Here is a 27,873-nt window from a genome sequence, read left to right as displayed (position 1 = left end):
AAAATTTTGATGACTGTTTTAATAGTATGGTCCTTTTGGATTTCATTCAGTGATATTTAAAAATATGTGAAATATGTATTGTCTTTCATTTGTTCAAAGAAGCCATTTACATTAAATTATTAAAAATGAATGATTATTTAATTTTAAAAATATAGGTTGGCATACTTACACAGCTTTTGTAAAAATGCATTTCAAAGATCTAAATCAGTGGTTCCTTTTTGAGTATGATGACCCTTTCTTAGCTTCCCCAGGAATTGGCAGACATTCTGATAGTTGTACTTTTATATTGTCTACAGGCTGGAAACAACAGGTCTAAACCATTGTTACTTCATTTCCTAATTGATATGTTTCTGTAAATAACATTCTTTGATTTTTGGTTAGTGTTTACTCACTCAAAGAACTCTGTTTTGGAAACTGGACCCATCTTTTGTACCATGTACCATAACTACATATTTTGTATATAATTTTAAGAAAAAATAGAAGATTAATGTCTTGCCTCTGAAGGAGACTTTAAAATTTTCCTTCTTTATATACCATTGTTACTAATTAATATAGTGAATAAACTAGTTGATGGAACACACCATCAGTTTAAATAGTCAAATATCACAATAATTAGGATCTTGTTAATTAGAGTATAAACAGTATGACATTACTCTATCATGGGATGTTAATGGTCACTTTACCATATGGAATTTTTCTGGTAAAGAAGCAGGTGAAGCAAATATTTAATATCATGATCAGATCCTTAATTACAGGACTGATAATCTCATTATGGAAGTTTTGTTTGGAAATTATTAGAAATATTAATTCTGTTTCATTAATGCAAAATGGTGTTGTTTTGGAGTTTGATATTCTACCATTCTACTGATAGAAAATTACATTTTTTCATGTTACCATTCCAACAGTACATAACATTTTGATGTTCTACCATTCTAGTGATAGAAAATTACATTTGGACATTTTTCAATTCCATCAATACATAACAATTTGATGTTCTACCATTCTACTAACAGAAAATTACATTTGGACATTTTTCCATTCCAACAGTACATAACAATTTGATGTTCTACCATTCTACTAATAGAAAATTACATTTGGACATTTTTCCATTCCAACAGTACATAACAATTTGATGTTCTACCATGCTACTGATAGAAAATTACATTTGGACATTTTTCCATTCCAACAGTACATAACAATTTGATGTTCTACCATTCTACTGATCTACTGATAGAAAATTACATTTGGACATTTTTCCATTCCAACAGTACATAACAATTTGATGTTCTACCATTCTACTAATAGAAAATTACATTTGGACATTTTTCCATTCCAACAGTACATAACAATTTGATGTTCTACCATTCTACTGATAGAAAATTACATTTGGACATGTTTCCATTTCATCAGTAGATAACATTTTGATGTTCTACCATTCTAATGATAGAAAATTACATTTTGACATGTTACCATTCCAACAGTAGGTAACATTTTGATGTTGTACCATTCTACTGATAGAAAATTATGTTTGGACATTTTACCATTCCAACAGTACATAAAAATTTGATGTTCTACCTTTCTACTGATAGAAAATTACATTTGGACACTTTTCCATTCCAACAGTAGATAATATTTTGATGTTCTATCATTCTAATGATAGAAAATTACATTCTGACATGTTACCATTCCAACAGTAGATAACATTTTGATGTTCTACCATTCTACTGATAGAAAATTACATTTGGACATTTTTCCATTCCAACAGTACATAACAATTTGATGTTCTACCATTCTATTGATAGAAAATTACATCTGTAAAATCTAAGTTTGATTACATCGAGTTATGTGCCACATTTTTACCTCTTTGCAACAGATATGCTGAACAGGAGGAGGAACTGAAGGTCCTTAAGAACTTCCTGGCCAAAAAAGCTGAGGAGTCTGGTGATGCTGACAGAGCCATGTGGTCTGTTTCTTTACCAACAGTTTTCAATATTGACATATATGTACCATTTTTTAGGCATAGCTGCCATCTATTATCACACGTAATTCAGGCCCTGATGAATGAAGCTGGTGAAGCCATATGCTAATCCTGTGTGTTGATCTGTCTGCCCATCTGTCAACATTTTGGTTTCCACAAGACTGCTTTTTACTGGGATTATTGGAGTCTTGTAGAGATGAGACCTTGAAAATTTTTGAATTTTCCATTGGTGTCATAATTTTCCATCCACCTAATTTGAATTCCAGCCTTCTTTGTAATAATTTATCATCCTCCTAATTTGAATTCTGTCAATCTTTGTCATAATTGACCATCCTCCTAATTTGAATTCTCTCCATCTGTGTCATAATTGATCATCCACCTAATTTGAATTATGTCTATTACTGTGTCATAATTGACCATCCTCCCAGTTTGAATTCTGTCCATCTGTGTCATAATTTACCATCCACCTTATTTGAATTCCAGCCTTCTTTGTAATACTTTATCACCCACGTAATTTGAATTCCAGCCATCTGTATCATAATTTGTTATCTTTCTAATTTGAATTACAGACTTCTGTGTCATAATTTACCATCCTCCTAATTTGAATTTCAGACATCTGTGTTGTAATTTATCATTCTCCTAATTTGAATTACAGACATCTGTGTCATAATTTACCATCCTCCTATTTTGAATTACAGACATCTGTGTCATAATTTACCATCCTCCTAATTTGATTTACAGACATCTGTGTCATAATTTACCATCCTCCTAATTCAATCACAGACATCTGTGTCATAATTTACCATCCTCCTAATTTGAATCACAGACATCTGTCATAATTTACCATCCTCCTAATTGAATCACAGACATCTGTGTCATAATTTACCATCCTCCTAATTGAATCACAGACATGTGTCATAATTTACCATCCTCCTAATTGAATGACAGCCTTCTGTGCTGTAATTTATCATCCTGTTAATTTTGTTTTCTTCAGGATTACTATATCATTGACTTGAATTTCTTTACAACAGTGAGACACAAAATGAGTTGAGGTTCCCGATTTCCCATCCTCCTAGCCCTGCTTTCTCCAACTTAAATTTACAAAGGATTCTTGGATTGCAAACAAATTTAGCATGTGCATTTATATTCATAATGCCTTGAATTAGTTTGATTCTAGCATTCTATAACATTTACAGGAGTTATGGTCTTTGATTTTCTGCCCTCCATGATTTGGTTTGGCAGCTTTTCTATAACAAGAATGCTTGCCTTGTAACCAGATTTGGTCTGCAACCTCTAAATGATAGGACCTTGAAGGAATTTAATTTTAAGCATTCCACATTATTATTTAGAGTAATTATAGCCCCTGATTGTCTAGCCTCCTAACTTTGGTTTCTGCAGCATAATCTTTGTTGGATATCGACTAGAGTTATTATGTACTTTTATGTTAAGAGACCTTAAATGATCTTCAGCATCGCATGCCATGATTTAGAGTAGTTATGCATAGCTGCCAACCCTCACAAATTTGGTGTGAATTTCACAACTTTTTCAGCCATTCACGAATTCACGCGGTAAGCCAAAAATTCACGAATTTTCCAATCCGCAATTATTTTAAATCTTTAATAAAATAACCGATTTCCCATTAAGCGCTAGTTGTGCTATTCGCAGTTACCGAAACCGTCCAGTACTGCTGGTCACGATATTAGTTCATCTACAGCCGATTAGTATAGTTGGCCCGGTAGCAAGCATTTTAGCCTATTTTAATCTATATGTATAAGAGTAGTTTTACAAGTGCTTTTGAGAGAAACTGGGGCCTAACTGGAAATTTGCTCCGCGCATGCGTCAAAACACTGATTTGCGTTACTGTTCAGCATCGCATGTAAGATCTTAAAAATGTCTTCACCACCAAGGAAAAATAAATGTATTACTCAAAAAGTGAAGTTTAATTTGGAATATATCAAAAATTGGCTGTGCATTCTGCCATTAAACATTGATATTCATTCATGCTTTTTGCACTCAGTGTGCCATTGCAGAGACGATGTGAGAAAGAATGTCGGTTGCAAAAAACACGTAGAAGTTGGGAAAATTAAGAATTCGCAGATTTCAGCTCTGGAATATTTTAAACCATTGGCGGAAGACCTGCAGGCTACCAACGCTGAAGCATTATTTGTGAGTTTTCTTGTCTAACACAATCTACCTTTATCAGCTGGAGACCATGCTAAACATTTGTTCTGACAAATGTTCCCGGACTCGAAAATCACTTCCAAATTTTACTGTGGAAGAACAAAAAATGCTGCAGCTCCTGTGCATTCCTCACAGCAACAGTGACAGTGAAAGAGTATTTTCTTTAGTGAGGAAACATAAGACAGACTTTAGGGCCTTCTTAGCTGCAGAAAATTTGTCAGCAATTTTAGTCCCCAAGATCAACCAGCAGGCAAGAAGTCGGAACTGTTTAGAAAACAAATTTACAATCAAGCAGTTGAGGAAGTTCAAGTCTGCCACAGTATCATGTCTTGATAAATAAATATTTCTGCATATATGTAGTTTTTATTTTTATTTTGCGAACTTGATATTGTGTAGTATTGACTGTCAGAGTGGATGGAGTTATTGTCATGGTATTTTTCACAAATTCATGTCCAAATTCACGATTTTTTATCCCTATTTTCACTAATTGTGAGCCTGGAAGGTTGGCAGCTATGGTTATGGTCTCTGAATTCCAACCTTTTATCTATCTTTGGTTTGCCACACAAGTTCCTCTGCTAAAGACCCTGCCGAAAAAAAAAAAGATACTGGGATCCAAGGTGGTATAACATTGCTTCAGATCAAAATTTTATTGGACATGGGATTAGCCCTATTCAGACTCTGATATCAAAATTTTATTGGACATGGGATTAGCCCTACTCAGACTCTGATATCAAAATTTTATCGGACATGGGATTAGCCCTACTCAGACTCTGATATCAAGAGAGATAATGCTTAAGTTATCATTTTTTGGAGAGAGTTAGGTCTTCTGCCAAGCTAAAACCCTTGTGCTTTTGGCAAAAACACAAATTCTACAGTAAAACCTGTCTTGAGTGGCCTCTCCTATAAAGCAACCAACTGTCCTTTGTAACTGCAATGATAATACATTGATAAATTTCTATATATAAATGCACTATCAGGAGTGACCACCAGTAGAATATGCCCAGCAACCATGATCTTTAGGAAAATATTGTATTCTGACACTGCTGTGAATTACCGCATGACAGAAATAGACTCCATTGACTTTGATTTAATCCCTTCTAAACATGACTGATTTAATCCCATGTAAACATGACTACTTTTTGGAGTTCCAGAGGAAAGTGCAGATTATGCTAAACAACTCTACTATGAATGACCATATTAGAAAAACAGAGATCGCTTACTTTTATTTAATCCATTGCAGCCTTGACCATATAAAAAATAAAGACTTCTGAAAGAAATGAAATGAGATTGGCTACCATTTTCCTAAATTTTACAGGTCAGGTGGTGTCATTTGTTATTGACCATAAACCACACAGTGGTCATTTACTCCCTGGTCAATTACACATCCTCCTATGGGTCAATTACCCCCTGAACAATTACCCCCATGACATGGTTATTCCCCTGTATAAAAGAAGTACATACACTAAATGAATAAGAAAAACAAGAAGTAAGAACATTGCATGTGGCGGCCATATGATATTAACAAGATGAAGATGCCTTCATATGAGAAAGTGGATGAGTTATATCAGATAGGTTTTTAAATCAAATAAAATCATATGCTCCCATACATTGTATTACTTGTAAACAGGTTTTTAAATCAAATAAAATCATATGCTCCCATACATTGTATTACTTGTAAACAGGTTTTTAAATCAAATAAAATCATATGCTCCCATACATTGTATTACTTGTAAACAGGTTTTTAAATCAAATAAAATCATATGCTCCCATACACTGTATTACTTGTAAACAGGTTTTTAAATCAAGTAAAATCATATGCTCCCATACACTGTATTACTTGTAAACAGGTTTTTAAATCAAATAAAATCATATGCTCCACTTACTCTATGTATAATGCTGGCGTGAAAATAATACTTGATGGAAAGTAATCATTAAAGTAGCTTTGTGTCCTTTGATGTCTCATTATTTAGTGACCTAACATAAACGAATCAATTGTTACAAGTCTGTGCTCTTAAAATACGTAACAGAAAAGAGTGAAGACAAAAAGCTTTGTAAAATTTAACAAATAATTTACTTTCCTAGAATACAAAGTGAAAATGAGAAAAAAAAGAACTTAAAGTATTGCAAATTACATCCTAAAATAATCCAAGAATTAAAGACGCAAGTCCTAGTAATTAAAAGTCCTGAATGAAATTCAGTTCAAGCCCTGAAGAGATCCAGAATTGAAGGCAATGATGTGTCTGTTATAGTCTATGAGGTACTGATGTGTCAACAGTCTCTTGTTGAATCACATAAATATTATCCCAGGTTTGAATTCAGTATAAATTCCAGTGAACATCTTTATCCAATAATTTTTTCAGAGCACTTTTGTATTTCCAGAGAAAATCACTTGAATTCAAAAATTTGAAGAAAAATTCAGACTAAACTCATCACAACATAATTCAACTTTAAGTGCTAGATATTAAAACACAACTGGTAAAATCCTCAAAGCCACAAGATAATATAGTTCTCTGTTTGACCTCAGGTCACATTAGCATTTTCTAAAATCAACCATTACCTAATGGAAATTAACCTTCTAGAATGATCTAATGAGCCTAGTTTACTTACAACACAACAGCCTATAAAATTCCCTTGGCATTTCCAAAAACGTGAACCAAATTAACATGTTTACCTGAATAATAATTCAGTTAATAAGTTCATACACATAGAGAATAATGAAGCTATTATTAATTGTTTACATAAATGAAATAAAAAATTTTAAAACAAGTCAATCAGGTCAAGCAGAATTGAACTCAATTTTGGACAAGGTCAAGTCCAGCAAACAACATTATATTACAATAACATGTAATGAAACAAAAAAAATTAAAACAGACAAACAATTAAATTTTAAATATATGTAATACAATAGTAATAAAGGTATGCTGCTCTATAATACTCGAATCTGTGAAAAATTTGATTTACATGGCGTTGGTAATGGATGTAGTTCCAAACAGTGGATGTTGTGAAAGTCTGAAAGAGGAAATGATAAATTACTTTGCATATATCTGAAGTAGGAAACTTTAACTGATGGTCATGTTAATCCAAAGAGCACCAAAATGCCGCAGCATGCAAAGCAAAGTTAAAAGCAAGAGGCCAGGATATTGTTAGACATATTTATGAACATACACATGGACCAGAACCAGGCCCGAAGAGAAGTTTAACAATCTGTTCAGGCCATGAAAAAACATGTTGAAGAGACTGACAAAGCATTGCAACAAACTATTACTCATTCAGTTGCAACACTGAGTCAAGGTGCTGCATCAAATATACTAGTGATACATACACTGCACCAAAGATGTGGATAAGCAGGAAATCCTATTCCATTTCCACACAGAACTCCTGATTTGGTGATACATGATCAGTACATGGTGACTGTTGATAGTCAAGATTTTCTCATCGGGACCAGCAAACAAGAGAATGATTGATTCTGCAACACATGATAACAATCATATTCTATAAAATAATTATCACTAGTTTCTGGATGGAATTTTAACCCATTTATTCTAAATTTCACAAAACATTTGGCATTTTGAATCTTGATAGAACCTTGATTACTGAGCCAAGTGCTCATGATATTAGCTGTTGGGCAGATATCTACAAAGTGAGTGATCTCTGGCCCACTTGGGCCCCTTGTTCATTTATACATGGTAATAATTGTTTTACATCCTCTACTAGGCAGGAGATGAACCATGTGATTCAGGAATTAAGTCGTCAGATGCAAAGTCATCTTGAGAGTCAAAAGCAGAACAAGGATGCTCGAGAAAACCCAACACAAATACAGAAACTCAAGCGGCAGATCATGGACCTGCAGGGTGATCTGGCTACAGAGCGATCCCTACACCAGATCACACGTGACTCACTACAGGCCCTAGAAGAGGACTGCAAGCGACTACGACACCAGCTGCATGTCCTGCGCCGCAGAGAATCATCAGCATCAGATAAGTGAGTAGATTATAATCTGACTCCAGACCGGTGTCATTTCCTTTGCAGTAGAGATAAAAATATAAATAATGAGATAAAAGAAATTTTCAATTATTCAGTGTTTGTTGAGTAGTAAAACCAGAAGAGCTTATACAAGGGTCCAGCATTGAATGCTGCATCTGGTCTTTCAATCTGTTAATAATTCTTTCTTATTACTACTCATTCGAAACTGTTTGGAGAAATGTCATGAAACTTAGCACACAGTTTCATCCTGAGACCATGTTGGTCTGAAAGGTAAAAAAAAGGTGCCACTTGGGTGTCCAGTATGGTGACTATGGCAATTTTGTTATCACTACTCCTCCTTAACAGATGGTTGTTTTGACAGGGGATTTCACTGAAATATTTTTTATTTAGTTGATCCTTACTTTATGATGCTAATCTGATTTCCAAAATAGCAAAAAGTTGACCATCTTCAAAATCTTGTCCAGAATACAGTTACCGTAGCATTGGATTTTCACTACACACTTCCATTGATATGTAGTTTTTTTCAGAATGAAAATGGCATCAATATGACCTTCAAAATGACCTCTACATGAACGGACAGTTGCACTGGAGTTTTCGCATAAGCATATTGACAACATGTATTCAGTCCTGAATGAAAATGGTCCTAATCTGACCTACTTAGCTGGTAAAAGAATAAAAGGATCTTGTGTAGAAATGGACCTTGTGTAGGTTCATATAAATAAAAGGAGGGTAGAAATGGACCTTGTGTAGAAATGGACCTTGTGTAGGTGTGTATGTTCATATGAATTCTTTTCAGCCAGCTTTTCAAGATTCTTGTGTATGTATTTCAAACCATTATCTAACTGCTATTTTCCTTGTGTATGTATTTCAAACCATTATCTAACTGCTATTTTCTTTGTGTATGTATTTCAAACCATTATCTAACTGCTATTTTCTTTGTGTGTATTTCAAACCATTATCTAACAGCTATTTTCTTTGTGTGTATTTCAAACCATTAGGCTACTGCTATTTTCTTTGTGTATTTCAAACCATTATCTAACTGCTATTTTCTTTGTGTGTATTTCAAACCATTATCTAACAGCTATTTTCTTTGTGTGTATTTCAAACCATTAGGCTACTGCTATTTTCTTTGTGTATTTCAAACCATTATCTAACTGCTATTTTCTTTGTGTGTTTAAAACCATTATCTAGCTGCTATTTTCTTTGTGTATTTCAAACCATTATCTAACTGCTATTTTCTTTGTGTATTTCAAACCATTATCTAACTGCTATTTTCTTTGTGTATTTCAAACCTTTATCTAACTGCTATTTTCTGTGCATTTAAAACCATTATCTAACTGCTATTTTCTTTGTGTGTTTAAAACCATTATCTAACTGCTATTTTCTTTGTGTATTTCAAACCATTATCTAACCACTATTTTCTTTGTGTGTGTATTTCAAACCATTATCTAACTGCTATTTTCTATGTGTATTTAAAATCATTATCTAACTGCTATTTTCTTTGTGTGTTTAAAACCATTATCTAACTGCTATTTTCTTTGTGTATTTCAAACTATTATCTAACTGCTATTTTCTTTGTGTGTGCATTTCAAACCATTATGCTACTGCTATTTTCTTTGTGTGTGCATTTCAAACCATTATGCTACTGCTATTTTCTTTGTATGTTTAAAACCATTAACTGCTATTTTCTTTGTGTGTTTAAAACCATTATCTATTTTCTTTGTGTGTTTAAAACCATTATCTAACTGCTATTTTCTTTGTGTATTTCAAACCATTATGCTACTGCTAATTTCTTTGTGTGTATTTCAAACCATTATGTAACTGCTATTTTCTTTGTGTATTTTAAACCATTATCTAACTGCTATTTTCTTTGTGTATTTCAAACCATTATCTAACTGCTATTTTCTTTGTGTTTAAAACCATTATCTAACTGCTATTTACTTTGTGTTTAAAACCGTTATCTAACTGCTATTTTCTTTGTGTGTTTAAAACCATTATCTAACTGCTATTTTCTTTGTGTGTTTAAAACCATTATCTAACTGCTATTTTCTTTGTGTATTTCAAACCATTATGCTACTGCTAATTTCTTTGTGTGTGTATTTCAAACCATTATGTAACTGCTATTTTCTTTGTGTATTTTAAACCTATTTAAATCTATTTGTAGTGAACAATTGGTTTCTTATTGCAAGGATTTTTTTAATATCTATTTCCCTATGAAGAAAATTATGGACAATCATGACACAGGAGATGAAATAACTTCAGACTGTTACCTGGTGTATTAACATGTGCACGAATGGCATTTAGAACTATTTCCCTATAAAGATAATTATGGACAATCATGACACAGGAGGGAAAATAACTTCAAACTGTTACCTGGTGTATTAACATGTGCATGAATGGCATTTAGAACTATTTTCCTATAAAGATAATTATGGACAATCATGACACAGGAGGGAATTAAATTCCAGCTATTACCTGGTGCATTAACATGTGCATGACTGGCATTTAGAACTATTTCCCTATAAAGATAATTATGGACAATCATGACACAGGAGGGAAAATAACTTCAGGCTGTTACCTGGTGTATTAACATGTGCATGAATGGCATTTAGAACCATTTCCCTATAAAGATAATTATGGACAATCATGACACAGGAGGGAAAATAACTTCAGGCTGTTACCTGGTGTATTAACATGTGCATGAATGGCATTTAGAACTATTTCCCTATAAAGATAATTATGGACAATCATGACACAGGAGGGAAAATAACTTCAGGCTGTTACCTGGTGTATTAACATGTGCATGAATGGCATTTAGAACTATTTCCCTATAAAGATAATTATGGACAATCATGACACAGGAGGGAAAATAACTTCAGACTGTTACCTGGTGTATTAACATATGCATGACTGGCATTTAGAAATATTTGCAAATAAATGAGCTTGATTACAAGTGCTTCAGTGAAACTGATGTGTTTACAAACAGATGAAAGCTCTTGTTTCTCTGTAAACCTGAGCTAAATTAAGTAAGGGCTTTTCTGGTCAAACATATGTTTGACCAAACAGATCATATGCATGATTTCCAGATGTTTCACCAGTCCAAAAGTACCAATCATATCCAGAGAGTTTTAAATTCTTTAATGACAATTGTACTTTATTCCCAGGAAATATAAGAACCGAATGGAAGCCATCAATGCTATCATTGCTAAATCACAGTCCCAAGCTCAGGCCCTGCTAGCATCGGGAGGTTACCATGATGACATCAACAGCCCAAGGCCTGACTACAACATTTATAGTCCTCGCATGGGTTACAGAAGTCCTAGTCCCCGCATGGGCTATAGCAGTCCACAGCGTGCATTTTCACCTGACAACTCTCTGGCAAGTGAATTCTCAATAGCCAGCACAGGGCCAATGGTTCCTACATTTGAGTCATCAATACCACATAAAAGTCAAGGCAGAAGGAATTAGCTGGCTAGATCAGAACGATGTACCACCTTTTTTACAATGCAAAACTTTTTGTACCTTATTTGCTTATTTATAAATTGTCACTCAAATATCAAAATTTTAGTCTATTAATCAAAGCATTTGCAAGCAATATAAGACAGGTGTAATCAAATTCTTTTTCCTAACATTAGAGAAGAGCCCCTTTCAATACACCAGAAATCAGAATGAATACAAAGAAAACAGACATATCATTTTATTTCCAATGATCGCTTTGGCACGAGTTTGAAATTACTTTTTAGCTCTTTGTGAAATAGTTGTCAATGATGTCAAAGTCTATTTAAAAATTAAAAATTAACCACAAACATGATAGCGTTTTAGGCCATGTAGGGTTCTGTGTTTCAGGGAATCTATAGCATAGTATCAAGGCATGCATATCTGGAGAGAGATTAGAATTTATCGAACTTGAAACTTGGTTAACAAGACTTGTTGGTTTCTTTTAGTAACACTTGTATAACATATATACTTGATTATAAGTCGAGTACAACTGCAAGCTACATATACTGCTGGCACATCAGGGTTTGTGTTGTTTGTACTATTGATCACCCCAAACAAATTGCAGAGACAGATCTGCCAGCGTATTATGAATTGGCAAGTCTGTGTGTCCACAATTTGCAGTTGGCCTGACTTATAAGCAAGTAAATGCAGTAATTATTAGAAAAATTGCAAAGATATAATTGATGTTTTTGCCACTTTTTTAAGATTCAATCATTACACTAATCCCATCTGATTTTACCCATCTTGTGTTCAAGCGTTCCTTTTTGATGCCTGAAAATGATAACCTATGCACAACATTTGACCAAAGACAATACAAAAATGTATTAGTATTGAGTTTAATAAAGGGTATATCAGTTGATAAGAGCATTTCATAGCATTTATAAATGAAAGCTTAAAATAAAACCATTATATGTAGGAATATGAAAACTTTCTGAACTAGATTTTTATGCAGATTTGTCAAGTTTGTTTCTTTTTTATGATTTGCTGCATTTTTTGTCATTAATACTCCTGAATAAATGTGATATTCATCCATATATATATATATATATATATATATATATACACACACACACACACACAGAGTAAAGATTGATTATAAAGTTTCACAGGGGAGTGAAGATTTTTATTGTGTTTATAATTGAGAAATGTTATATCTAAATTCATCACTTACATTACAAATTGTTTATATACTTGTCCATGTTGATGTACATGTCAATGACTTTGGACATGCAGTAACATGCAGAACACAAAAACAATATCAGGTGTGTCACTTTGAGATTGTAGGAACAGTTCAATATCCACTACATTACACCTCTCTGGGTGTATACAGATACAATGGTTAATAACAAGTCATCTACACCTCTCTGGGTGTGTACAGATACAATGGCTAATAAGTCATTTACACCTCTCTGGGTGTGTACAGATACAATGGCTAATAACAAGTCATTTACACCTCTCTGGGTGTATACAGATACAATGGCTAATAGCAAGTCATCATGGTCCTCTTCACAAACGTCAGTAGCTTCATCACATTCACTAATTTCACAAACAGTATCTTCTATTTCATATTGCACATGTTGCAATTTCTCTATCATACAAATTAACATAATCCAAGAAATCAATATCCTTTTTACCGGGCCCATGTAAGCATAATGCACCATTCACTATGAAAAAACAAACATCATCATCACTAGTAATGACATCTGCTTACTAAACCTTGCCATAACAAAACAGATTGCAACACAGTCTGTGAAAACATCACACATCATGCTGATTGCTGTACTCAATTATTCATTCGACACACAGGTAGAGAATGATAGCTAAAAGCTATATCTAAATTATTTGGTCAAAGAAGTACAAAACAAAGGCATATCTTTTCATGTTTATTTGCATAGAACCAGCAACCTGTGATTACAAATTACTAATTATGAATGAGGTGTGATTATCACACCTTTGTTACATACCAATTATAAATGATTTGTGATTATTATGCCTTTGCTACCTGGTTCCTTTGTTATACCTTTCTTATTTCAATTACTGCAATTGTTTACATTTCTTCCGCATGTCCGTTGATAAATAGGTCATAATTGAGTGGATTTTCTCACGTCCGTTGATAAATGTCATAACTGAGTGGATTTTTTCACCTCTGTTGATAAATATGTCATAATTGAGTGAATTTTCTCACACCCTTTGATGAATATGTCATAATTTTCAGTTGGACCACAAATAAAGCTGAAACTAATTACATTTTGTAACAATGGAATATTATAACAAAGCCTTTGGAATATGCAGTAAATAGAAATTTATTCTGGGAAATTTAAATTCATCATTCCAATCGAGAAAATCTTTTATCCATGACTGTAATAAGCAATCTTTACTCTCTCTGTGTGTGTATGTATGAAAAATATTGTAAGTGGTATACTCAATCATTGCAATCATGTTCTAGAGTTATATACATTATCAAAACAATCATGAAATATAATAATCAAAGTTCTTTTATATAAAATACATGTTTGTTCATTCATCCAAAATACATTCAATTATTCGTTTTTTTTTTTTACATTGAGAAAGTTTTTAATATTAGTCTATTATACTGAAATGTACTTTTTAATGTAGTAACTATATTTAAGACATGTATAATGTATACAGATATTTACCTGTACACACATTGATCTTATGTACAAAATTATGTATATATATTTTATATTAGTGTAATACAGGACTTGACAAAAATAGCAATAACAAACTGATCAAACCATTTAGACTTTTCATAGCCAAGATTTCACAGAATATTCTTTGACACATTCAAGATACTGTAAATTGGGAAATATTAGCAAGATATTTATTTTCACTAAAAAAAATTCAGTAGAGGAAAAATAGTTATTAAATACAGCTATTAAACTGGTCAATGTTTATTGATATTTACAAATTTCACATGCTTACTTACATGTTCATTTCAAACATAGTATGATGATACATCCCTTGGTACTTGCACATGAAACATGTCTAAATTCTAAATTTACCAGTACATAGGTCAGGGTCTCCTGTTGTTTTGAGCAAGTTGTAAAGTTCAAGATATCCAATTAATGAAATTATATCTGCTGCCAATCGGTCACAAATTCAAGTCCTTATGAATAAGTCTGATGTTTAATTTGTGAAAATATATCTCCTTGGTAATATTTCCTAATGTACAGGATATTTTCTTTAGAAATATTATCATTACACCCATAGGTAGTGGAATTTTTATTATGTAAGATATATTACAGTTTGAGTTGACATGCTTTCTTACATTGATTTTACCAGCCAAATTTAAAGGCTAAAGGTCATACATTGCTGTTTTGTTGAGATGTCTTCCTTAAGGGTTAGGTTTTCCGTCCTTAAAAATTGAGTTCAAATAATTTATTCAGGTTTATTTGCATTTTTTCCGCCTGTTGTTTATTATGTCTGTGATTATCACCATATACATTCCATGATTTATGTATTGTGTTTACATATTAATAGACCCGTGATTATGTTTTTTAGTAATCCATATTTCCACATAGTCATATATCATTGTTCTTCAATCTTTTTCTGTCAATCTCCATTCTACATACAGGCACTTATAAAGCAGATCAGAAATACCTCCTTATTATATTTTCCATTCATACTGGTATAAAATCACTAATACTGATATAAAAAGTACCTTCATATTCGATTTTCCATTTATATTGGTATAAAATCACTAATACTCATAAAAGGTGCTCATTATTGTTAACGTTGAGACTTTTATTATTCCATCAATGCTTAACTCGTGTTTAGATATAAAAAAAAATTTAAATCAACACATCCACATATCCATCATGGGATTCTCAGTTTCTATTGCATACTTCTGACAAATGGGACACTAAAGTGGCTTAGCTGTGTTTTGTTTGTTTGGAAAGTGTCCCTGAACATATCTGGAATTATGGCCATTAGTAAGTTGATTTTAGGGTTAAAATTGATTCACTGCTTTGTGAATGCCAACCCCATACTATCACAATGAGGCTATTCGTGCCACCATGCCTACACTACTCTTGACCTAATATACATATCAGAATGAGGCTATTTGTGCCACCATGCCTACACTACTCTTGACCTAATATACATATCGGAATGAGGCTATTTGTGCCACCATGCCTACACTACTCTTGACCTAATATACATATCAGAATGAGGCTATTTGTGCCACCATGCCTACACTACTCTTGACCTAATATACATATCGGAATGAGGCTATTTGTGCCACCATGCCTACAGTACTCTTGACCTAATATACATATTTTGATCTTAAAATACATTTGACTCAGGGAATTCAAGATTGTTACTTAGTACAGAAAATGTAATATATTTATATAGTCTACCACGGAAATGCCAAAACAGTATGTATGAGAGAATAGCAGCACATAGGAATGTTGAATTATAATTTAGTCTGGCCTTTGATAGTTACAGATAGACCCTAGGCTTTGCTTGATGTTTTAGGTTTCCAGCTCAAAAATAGAGTATAAACTTTAACTTTCTACAATTCTTCCTTGATTTACCACTTCTTTCTGTACTATTCTTCAGCAGTCAAAATGACAATGTTTCTGCCATAGTGACTTCATGATAGGCTTGCTTCAAGCAGGCAACTTTAGTCTCCCTGGATCATTCTGCCGAGGTTTCAGGCCATCAAAGAAATGGCATTCTTTCTTGGTTCAGCTGTAAAATGTTCAGTTTATAAAATTTGTGGCCAGACAGAATCTTATATATGTACTTGTCATTACCATATGGGTGAACAAGTTGGCACAAAATATATGACATAAACTTTGCTGTAAAGGAACTCGGTGGATAGTCTGATATAACTTTTTCAAATATTTTATTAAAATCAAATCTTAAAACTTATCCATGGAAAGATAAATAAGGCACACAGCAATTTTGGAGACAGGGATTATTCCACCTGATTATTTATTTACCAATGTGACAAAATGTTTTTTAATTCAATTAAAAGGTTATTTAATCATTCTCCATGTTCCATACTTTTAACCCATTTATTGCTAAATTTCACAAAATATTTAGCAGTTTTGATCAGACAAGTATGTTTGGGTCTTGGGGCATTCATTGTCCAAAATAACACATCTTCTCACTTACAAGTCAGTCCAGTTGCAAACAACATAAACCCTGATCTACAATACTCTGATAGATCAGATTCTATATTGTCTGTTGTACTTTGAACAAACTGCAAAAACCCACGGCTGCCAAAGCATTTTGTGATTGCAGATCTGGGTCTGTGTTGTTTACACTTGCACTCAAATATTAAGTGAGTACATACAATAATTTTATACACTCTATGCAAGGACTATGGTGAATTATCAGCAGAAAGTTACCATGCCTAGCTTTAAGTCAGTCAACCATTTATCACACAAAATGCAATGACACCTTCTCACTCATCAGTAATGGAACAAGATTTACTTCCCAATTTGTAGTGGACAGCAAATGGTTTAGTTACCTGCTAGCATGTAAGGTATACATAGATAGATATATGGATGGGTGGGTGTGAGAAAAAGAAATTGGTGACTAAGATATTGTAAGATCTTGATCACTTATGAAAGCCTCCTATTCAAATGATGAATCTTTTATGAGAACAGCTTCAGTGGCACAATTTTACAAAAAAGGATTCAGTATTAATATTACAACACTTTTTCCATTTAGTTTTCTCATATTTTTCTGTTTCTGTAATATGATATTAATAAAGACAGCCTTCTGGAACAATTTGACTTTGTATTGTTAGTGATACCTTTTTGCATACTTCAAGACTACTGATAACATCTTGAACCTGAAATTGTTGATACCAACTTAACCAAAGTTCTTTTCTCTGACTCAAGGATTTTGTGACATGGACAAATTTGTTTTGTATTTATTTATGCCAGGTATTCTATAAGCATGTCTCTTTAACTTGATTTTAGTAAGTATTGTTGTTGTTGTTGTAGGGTTTAATGCCATTTTTCAGCACACGATAGGCTATACATGGCGGTCAGTATTAATGGTGGAGGAAGAACCCGGGAAAACCCTGGAAAAAACCACTGACCCAAGAGAAGCTACTGGCAAGCTTTCTCACATACCCACATTAGCCGAATCCAAGACTCAAACCCACACAGACAGAGGTGAGATGGCAGTGATCCGTAATGAAGAGCGCTTTAGACCACTCAGGACCCCTGTTTTAGTAAGAAAGATGAATACTAAAAAAATTATCTGCTTCTCTAATGGCATAAATGAGAAATAAAATATGAATGTATAAATTCCATGGCTTGCTACTATTTGCCTGCCCCGATGCACATGACACCAAATCTGATGAAGTAGGCCACTGTGACCCACTGTTTAACTCTGCAAATTTGACTCTTGAAGATAAATGCACCTATGAAGTTTTCTGACTGTATATGCAACAAAGTTTATGATGCTAAGTCAAAGCAAAATCTTAAATAGTTAACAACGACATAACTGTCATTACCAACAGAAAGTGACAAGTTAAACATCTATCTCAACTGTACCCATGAAGAAAAGTACACATATACTCTAGTCAGTAATAATAAAAAATACATATCACACCTGTGCACCATACACAAGTACAGGTATAATCTACTCCTTGCAACATGATATCTATTGCTCACCTGTACCCCCCAGGTAAGACAAGTACACATAGATTCTATTGAATAATAATATGATATCCATCACCTGTGCTCCAGGATGAGTACATATCTTCTACTCAATAATAATGTGATATCCATCACCTGTGCTCCAGGATGAGTACATATCTTCTACTCAATAATAATGTGATATCCATCACCTGTGATCCACAGGCAGGATGAGTACATATCTTCTACTCAATAATAATGTGATATCCATCATCTGTGCTCCAGGATGAGTACATATCTTCTGCTCAATAATGTGATATCCATCACCTGTGCTCCACAGGCAGGACAAGTACATATCTTCTACTCAATAATAATGTGATATCCATCACCTGTGCTCCAGGATGAGCACATATCTTCTGCTCAGTAATAATGTGCTATCCATCACCTGTGCTCCACAGGCAGGATGAGTACATATCTTCTACTCAGTAAAAAGGTGATATATATTTTTCACCTGAACCACACTGGCAACATCGGTACAGATAAGCTCAATTCAATAATAATGTGAGATCTATTTCTCACCTGTACCCCACAATCAAGACAAACACATATATACTCCACTGAATAATAATGTGATATATATTTCTCATCTGCACCAGACAGGCAAGCCAAATACACTCTAATGAATATTAATATGATATCTATTTCTCATCTGTACCCAATGGGCAAGACATGTACTGGGATTCTTGACTCTGCAATAATGGGTTATCTATTTATCACCTGTACTCCACAGGTGATGTTGAGTACATATAATCTATTCCACAACAATGTGATATGTTTTTTGCCTGTACCACACAGGCAAGACAGAAACAGATATACTTTACTCAGAAATGCATATAATGTAGCTATTTCTCATTGGAATCACATTAAGACAAATACATATATACTCCATAATAATGTCAGCTCTATATCTCATCTGCATCTGACATGCAAGGCATGTACTGGCATACTATACTCAGGCAAGACATGTACTGGGATACTATATGTATACTCAGTGATAATGGGATATCTATTTATCACCTGTACCCCACAGGCAAGATATGTACTGGGATACTATACTCAATGACAATGGGATATCTATTTCTCACCTGTACCCCATGGGCAAGATATGTACTGGGATGCTATATGTATACTCAATAATAATGGGATATCTATTTCTCACCTGTACCCCACAGGAAAGACATGTACTGGGATAATATGCTCAGTGACAATGGGATATCTATTTCTAACCACTTGCAGGACAAATGCAGATATGAGTATAATATCACATTATGAACAACCCATTTTTTCCTTGCAGTCATGAAGGCCAATACTGCAAATTTATTCATTTTTGAGTGTATCATGTTACATCAAAAGAAAACCGAGATATTGTTGATTTTTAAATGTGTGGGTATAATTTTTAAAAACTAGCATTCTGTATGATTAGATTTTTATTTAATCTTTGAATCTGTGGACTGAAACAACCAAGAAATCCACAAAAATGAGTTCTACACACTCGGGTAATAGTAAAATGAAGTGTCACATTGTCCAAACAAGATTTTTTTTGAGAGTTCTTATTAAATGAGTTCATATCTTAAATTAAATTTCTATTATGTTATTTGCCAACTAAAGATAAAGTTTAATAAATGTAAAAGTGAAAATTTGCTTAAATCTTTAAGATAAACCCTTCAAAATAAAAATCATCTAAAACATACATTATAAAATGTTTAGATATTAAAATTGTGTTCAGTGTCTATAAAATTTAAGGTAAAAGTAACAATATCCTTAAAAAATATTTTCAGCTTTTGTTATATAACCTGAAGATTTCAAATGCTGATTTAAAATGTTATATAAATCAACATGTTCTTCATACTTGGCAAAATATATTGGATGAAAACTCCAGAAACAGACTTCATAACATCAAACCTATCACTGGAGAGTGGCATCCATTGCGTCTATCATTGACTGGATTGAAATACCTACCTCGTGCATAACTTTGGAAGGGTGGACCTTGATAGCATACCTTGCAACTGTTATTTGACAGTGGGGCACATTATTGTTATTTGACAGTGGGGCACATTATTGTTATTTGACAGTGGGGGCACATTATTGTTGAGCATGTTGAATTTTTCACCTCATTAGACATGAGCATTTTGAAGCAAACTCAATAAGAAACATTGTATGATGATATACCTCCAAATCTATGATTTTCTCTGATGGTACGTCATCACAAATTTCTTGATGAGTCCATATCAAAATACTTCTGTACCACTTTGCGGAAGACATTGCTCTTGACAGTGGACATGGTATGCACTCTGGTTGAGGCTCACCTCTTCGGAGGTATGCATAAGATAGGTGTGTCCGAAATGCAATTGGCACTACACTACCACATAAATGTGATTTGTTCTGTTATAAAGGATGAGACTGTCGAATAGTGGGAAGGATTCTGTGGAGTTTTCATTTTACAGGTTGTAGTAAAAGGAGGATTCGACTTTATTTTCAACATTTTGCTATATTTCTTAGCAAGAACATATTTCTAAGTGATGACCAATGTTTTGTCAGACTCATTAACTTTTGGGGTGGTGGGCACTGGTAGAAGGTCATGGTAGCATAGCATCAGGTGGTCAATGAGTTTGACTTCACTTTGCATAAATTTGTACTACTTCACAGAGCAGCAACAATTTTATTTCAAATTGGGAGCTCATGGCCAGTAGGTGGGGTATAGGAGTGGGTTGCATAAACAGCAGTAAGCTCTGTGTATATCTATATATATATATATATATATATATACATATACATACATACACACACTCTCTTATAAGACAAGCCCAACTGCAAACTACAAAGACCCAGATCTGCAGTCTGTTCATTTTATTAGGAGTAATCAGTAGAATAAACAACACAGACTTTGATCTGCTGGCACATTATGCTACGGCAGATCAGGATCATTGTTTTTGCAGTTTGACTTGACTTGTGAGTATATATATATATATATATATATATATATATATATATATATATATATATATATATATATAATATAGACTGCATATAATAAACAAATGCATTTACATTTCAAAAAGTACATGACTATGCAATGGAATTGAACACAATGTAATGCCAACATAATACAATGTAATGCCAACATCTGTTTTTGGCTCCACAACATCAGCACCATATCATTATCACAACATCAGCACCATATCATTATCACAACTCTGCAGATTCTGATAGCTCTCATCTTGTAAATCCTTTAGACAGAGACTCGGAATGGTTTCAACTTCTTGGCGCCAACAGCTGAAACAAATGAGTCATGGCTATAGTACAGAATGTAGCTGTCAGAGAGCAATTAGTTTTTAGTAAATTATAATTCTCTAATAATACATTAACATTATGATTACTACCCTCCCTGCAAGTAAAAAAATGTCTTAGTTTGATCTATCATACATACAAATGGTGGCAAGTCTTGCATTAACTCACCTTTCATCCAACTAGGTCAATACCATTATACTAGTATGTAACCATTTTTCACTTCAGAAAATCTTATGCCAGGATGCTCACAATGAAGGGAAAGGTTAGTGGGATGTTTAGTTATGTGATCAGGTAATTATTATTGGAGAAACAATTTACTAAAAATTTTCTTTCTCCATCAAAATATTACTGGATCACAACAGCATTAGGAGAATAGGCAAAATGAGAGGGAAATGCTGAGCATCCTATCTCTACCTGGTTTACCCAGTATAAGTATGACTGGACTACTAAATGGAGAAACTTGTCCTATTGTCAGTTTACCAGAGTAAGAGAAAATTTTGCTTATACTTGTGCATGGGAGATCCCTGTGGGATTCCACACTTGGTTATTGTCTTGCCATTAAAAAGGTTCCCAGGTGAATCAAGTGAAAGTGGGTCTATGGTTGTGCTTCGATGAATAGGGTGTGGTCACTGTCTGTGCAGCTACCACTAGTGCAAAAAGATTCCATTATCTTTTTAATGAGGCCATGCCACACAGATGGAAGCTAGAAGGTAGATTCAGCATGTCAGTTAGATGATTCCACTATGTCTCAAACTGAGACATTACATTTAAGGCCAGGACCATGGAAGTTGCTTGTATTTTGTAAGATGAAATCTTCATTAGTTGTACCTGATCCTGAGAGTTCAGGGTTAGCTGATTTAATAACTACCTTTAGCCAAGTGGCCAGTACTTTTGGGGTTAGGTCTTGCTTTCTTGTCTTCAACAGTAGAAAATGTCTTTTATAGCTGATGTGAATATTGTCCATGCAGCTCAAGTAGCATCTGGTGGCACACATGGAAACCTGCAGCTTTGCTTCTCTCAATAGATCAACTGAAGAGAGGGAGCAAATAGTTATTTGTTGGTTTATTGATGGAGGGAAAGTGTATGGACACAATGGCCCATGTTTCTGGGAATGGTAAAAGAGTCAAGCATCAGACTGCCCCATAGAATCAATTAGCAATGATATTTATGTAAAGTACCAGTCTTTGTGCAGCAAAATGAATTTTGTACAATGTTATTCATATTGCTTATGTTTTCATACATATATTGAAAAAACTACCAAGTAACCTTTGCTCTGATTTTCAGTTTTCCACTTCTAATCTCTTCCTAATAGAGTAAATTCAGTTATTTTTGTTGGTATAATGCTGATATGACCCAGGATGGTAATAAATGATGAGACAGAAGGCATGCATGAAAATAAGTTAACTGATAATGAGATACCAGACATGCACGATGGTATGTGGTAGTGCAATACCAGGCATGCATGAAACTTGTTTTTTTTATATTTAATGCCATTTTTCAGCTCATGATAGACTATATATTGTGGCCAGTATTACTGGTGGAGGAAGAACCATAGAATGCCCCAGTAAGAACCAACAAACTTTGGGAAGCTAATGGGAAGCTTTCTCATAGGCCCACAAAGGCCGAGCCCAAGACTTGAACCAACATGGACAGAGGTGAGATGGTAGTGATAGGTAAAGGTGAGTGTGCTTCAGACAACTTGACCATACCTCTGCATGAAAGTAAGTTAAATGGTCATGATACACTAGGCATTCATGATAGTCAAGTTAAATGATAATGGTACACTAGGCATTCATGACAGTAAGTTAAATGGTCATGATACACTATGCATTCTTGATAGTAAGTTAAATGGTCATGATACACTATACATTCATGATAGTAAGTTAAATGGTCATGACACTATGCATTCATGAGAGTAAGTTAAATGGTCATGATACACTATGCATTCTTGATAGTAAGTTAAATGGTCATGATACACTATACATTCATGATAGTAAGTTAAATGGTCATGACACTATGCATTCATGAGAGTAAGTTAAATGGTCATGATACACTACACATTCTTGATAGTAAGTTAAATGGTCATGACACTATGCATTCATGAGAGTAAGTTAAATGGTCATGATACACTATGCATTCTTGATAGTAAGTTAAATGGTCATGATACACTATACATTCATGATAGTAAGTTAAATGGTCATGACACTATGCATTCATGAGAGTAAGTTAAATGGTCATGATACACTACACATTCATGATAGTAAGTTAAATGGTCATGACACTATGCATTCATGAGAGTAAGTTAAATGGTCATGATACACTATGCATTCTTGATAGTAAGTTAAATGGTCATGATACACTATACATTCATGATAGTAAGTTAAATGGTCATGACACTATGCATTCATGAGAGTAAGTTAAATGGTCATGATACACTATGCATTCTTGATAGTAAGTTAAATGGTCATGATACACTATACATTCATGATAGTAAGTTAAATGGTCATGACACTATGCATTCATGAGAGTAAGTTAAATGGTCATGATACACTATGCCTTCTTGATAGTAAGTTAAATGGTCATGATACACTATGCCTTCTTGATAGTAAGTTAAATGGTCATGATACACTATACATTCATGATAGTAAGTTAAATGGTCATGACACTATGCATTCATGAGAGTAAGTTAAATGGTCATGATACTACACATTCTTGATAGTAAGTTAAATGGTCATGACACTATGCATTCATGAGAGTAAGTTAAATGGTCATGATACACTATGCATTCTTGATAGTAAGTTAAATGGTCATGATACACTATACATTCATGATAGTAAGTTAAATGGTCATGACACTATGCATTCATGAGAGTAAGTTAAATGGTCATGATACACTACACATTCATGATAGTAAGTTAAATGGTCATGACACTATGCATTCATGAGAGTAAGTTAAATGGTCATGATACACTATGCATTCTTGATAGTAAGTTAAATGGTCATGATACACTATACATTCATGATAGTAAGTTAAATGGTCATGACACTATGCATTCATGAGAGTAAGTTAAATGGTCATGATACACTATGCATTCTTGATAGTAAGTTAAATGGTCATGATACACTATACATTCATGATAGTAAGTTAAATGGTCATGACACTATGCATTCATGAGAGTAAGTTAAATGGTCATGATACACTATGCCTTCTTGATAGTAAGTTAAATGGTCATGATACACTATGCCTTCTTGATAGTAAGTTAAATGGTCATGATACACTATACATTCATGATAGTAAGTTAAATGGTCATGACACTATGCATTCATGAGAGTAAGTTAAATGGTCATGATACTACACATTCTTGATAGTAAGTTAAATGGTCATGACACTATGCATTCATGAGAGTAAGTTAAATGGTCATGATACACTATGCATTCTTGATAGTAAGTTAAATGGTCATGATACACTATACATTCATGATAGTAAGTTAAATGGTCATGACACTATGCATTCATGAGAGTAAGTTAAATGGTCATGATACACTACACATTCATGATAGTAAGTTAAATGGTCATGACACTATGCATTCATGAGAGTAAGTTAAATGGTCATGATACACTATGCATTCTTGATAGTAAGTTAAATGGTCATGATACACTATACATTCATGATAGTAAGTTAAATGGTCATGACACTATGCATTCATGAGAGTAAGTTAAATGGTCATGATACACTATGCATTCTTGATAGTAACTTAAATGGTCATGATACACTATACATTCATGATAGTAAGTTAAATGGTCATGATACACTAGGCATTCATGATAGTAAGTCAAATGGTAATGGTACACTAGGCATTCATGATAGTAAGTTAAATGAGAATGATACACTATGCATTCTTGATAGTAAGTTAAATGGTCATGACACTATGCATTCATGAGAGTAAGTTAAATGGTCATGATACACTAGGCATTCATGATAGTAAGTTAAATGGTCATGATACACTATACATTCATGATAGTAAGTTAAATGGTCATGATACACTAGGCATTCATGATAGTAAGTCAAATAGTAATGGTACACTAGGCATTCATGATAGTAAGTTAAATGATAATGATACACTATGCATTCATGATAGTAAGTTAAATGGTCATGACACACTAGGCATTCATGATAGTAAGTTAAATGGTCATGATACACCAGGATTCATGATAGTAAGTCAAATGGTAATGGTACACTAGGCATTCATGATAGTAAGTTAAATGGTCATGACACACTAGGCATTCATGATAGTAAGTTAAATGGTCATGATATACTAGGCATTCATGATAGTAAGTTAAATGGTCATGATACACTAGGCATTCATGATAGTAAGTTAAATGGTCATGTTACACTAGATATTCATGATAGTAACTTAAATGGTCATGATACACTAGGCATTCATGACAGTAAGTTAAATGGTCATGATACACTAGGCATTCATGACAGTAAGTTAAATGGTCATGATACACCAGGATTCATGATAGTAAGTCAAATGGTAATGGTACACAAGGCATTCATGATAGTAAGTCAAATGGTAATGGTACACAAGGCATTCATGATAGTAAGTTAAATGGTCATGATACACTAGATATTCATGATAGTAAGTTAAATGGTCATGATACTCTAGGCATTCATGATAGAAAGTCAAATGGTAATGGTACACTAGGCATTCATGATAGTAAGTTAAATGACAATGATACACTAGATATTCATGATAGTAAGTTAAATGGTCATGACACACTAGGCATTCATGATAGTAAGTTAAATGGTCATGATACACTAGGCATTCATGATAGTAAGTTAAATGGTCATGATACACTAGGCATTCATGACAGTTAAATGGTCATGATACACCAGGATTCATGATAGTAAGTCAAAAGGTAATGGTACACTAGGCATTCATGATAGTAAGTTAAATGGTCATGATACACTAGATATTCATGATAGTAAGTTAAATGGTCATGATACACTAGGCATTCATGATAGCAAGTTAAATGGTCATGATACACTAGGCATTCATGATAGTAAGTTAAATGGTCATGATACTCTAAGCATTCATGATAGAAAGTCAAATGGTAATGGTACACTAGGCATTCATGATAGTAAGTTAAATGACAATGATACACTAGATATTCATGATAGTAAGTTAAATGGTCATGATACACTAGGCATTGATGATAGCAAGTTAAATGGTCATGATACACTAGGCATTCGTGATAGTAAGTTAAATGGTCATGATACACTAGGCATTCATGATAGTAAGTTAAATGGTCATGATACACTAGATATTCATGATAGTAAGTCAAATGGTAATGGTACACTAGGCATTCATGATAGTAAGTTAAATGGTCATGATACACTAGATATTCATGATAGTAAGTTAAATGGTCATGATACACTATGCATTCATGAGAGTAAGTTAAATGGTCATGATACACTAGATATTCATGATAGTAAGTTAAATGGTCATGATAAACTAGGCATTCATGATACTAAGTTAAATGGTCATGACACACTAGGCATTCATGATAGTAAGTTAAATGATCATGATACACTAGGCATTCATGATAGTAAGTTAAATGGTCATGATACACTAGGCATTCATGAGAGTAAGTTAAATGGTCATGATACACTAGATATTCATGATAGTAAGCTAAATGGTCATGATACACTAGGCATTCATGATAGTAACTTAAATGGTCATGATACACTAGGCATTCATGATAGTAAGTCAAATGGTAATGGTACACTAGGCATTCATGATAGCAAGTTAAATGACAATGATACACTAGATATTCATGATAGTAAGTTAAATGGTCATGATACATTAGGCATTCATGATAGTAAGTTAAATGGTCCTGATACACTAGATATTCATGATAGTAAGTTAAATGGTCATGATACACTAGGCATTCATGATAGTAAGTTAAATGGTCATGATACACCAGGATTCATGATAGTAAGTTAAATGGTCATGATACACTAGGCATTCATGATAGTAAGTTAAATGGTCATGATACACTAGATATTCATGATAGCAAGTTAAATGGTCATGATACACTAGGCATTCATGATAGTAAGTTAAATGGTCATGATACACTAGGCATTTAGGATAGTAAGTTAAATGGTCATGATACACTAGGCATTCATGATAGTAAGTCAAATGGTCATGATACACCAGGATTCATGATAGTAAGTCAAATGGTAATGGTACACTAG

General features: G+C 33.6%; 2 protein-coding genes across 3 annotated transcripts in view; one reads left to right on the top strand and one right to left on the bottom strand.

Moving 5' to 3' along the window:
• LOC149802084 (uncharacterized) overlaps positions 1 to 17,404 on the top strand; it is a 165,678-nt gene extending 148,274 nt beyond the window's left edge. For both annotated transcript variants that reach the window (XM_089956484.1, XM_089956483.1), the window contains 3 exons: positions 1,874 to 1,963; positions 7,874 to 8,140; positions 11,308 to 17,404. In XM_089956484.1, coding sequence (XP_089812610.1) covers positions 1,874 to 1,963; positions 7,874 to 8,140; positions 11,308 to 11,611 — 661 coding nt within the window. In that variant the 3' untranslated portion in view covers positions 11,612 to 17,404. The remainder of the gene's footprint in view (positions 1 to 1,873; positions 1,964 to 7,873; positions 8,141 to 11,307) is intronic.
• Positions 17,405 to 18,699: 1,295 nt separating this feature from the next.
• The window catches only part of LOC149802083 (fanconi-associated nuclease 1-like), a 67,584-nt gene continuing 58,410 nt past the window's right edge, over positions 18,700 to 27,873 (bottom strand). The window contains exon 15 of the mRNA XM_089956485.1: positions 18,700 to 21,597. Within this exon, the coding sequence (XP_089812611.1) occupies positions 21,554 to 21,597 (44 nt within the window). The 3' untranslated portion in view covers positions 18,700 to 21,553. The remainder of the gene's footprint in view (positions 21,598 to 27,873) is intronic.

The sequence above is a fragment of the Sinohyriopsis cumingii genome, chromosome 4 (assembly GCF_028554795.1).
Source record: "Sinohyriopsis cumingii isolate HCF-2022 chromosome 4, ASM2855479v2, whole genome shotgun sequence".
Lineage (NCBI taxonomy): Eukaryota > Metazoa > Mollusca > Bivalvia > Unionida > Unionidae > Sinohyriopsis > Sinohyriopsis cumingii.
This window is presented reverse-complemented; position numbering and strand designations above follow the sequence as displayed.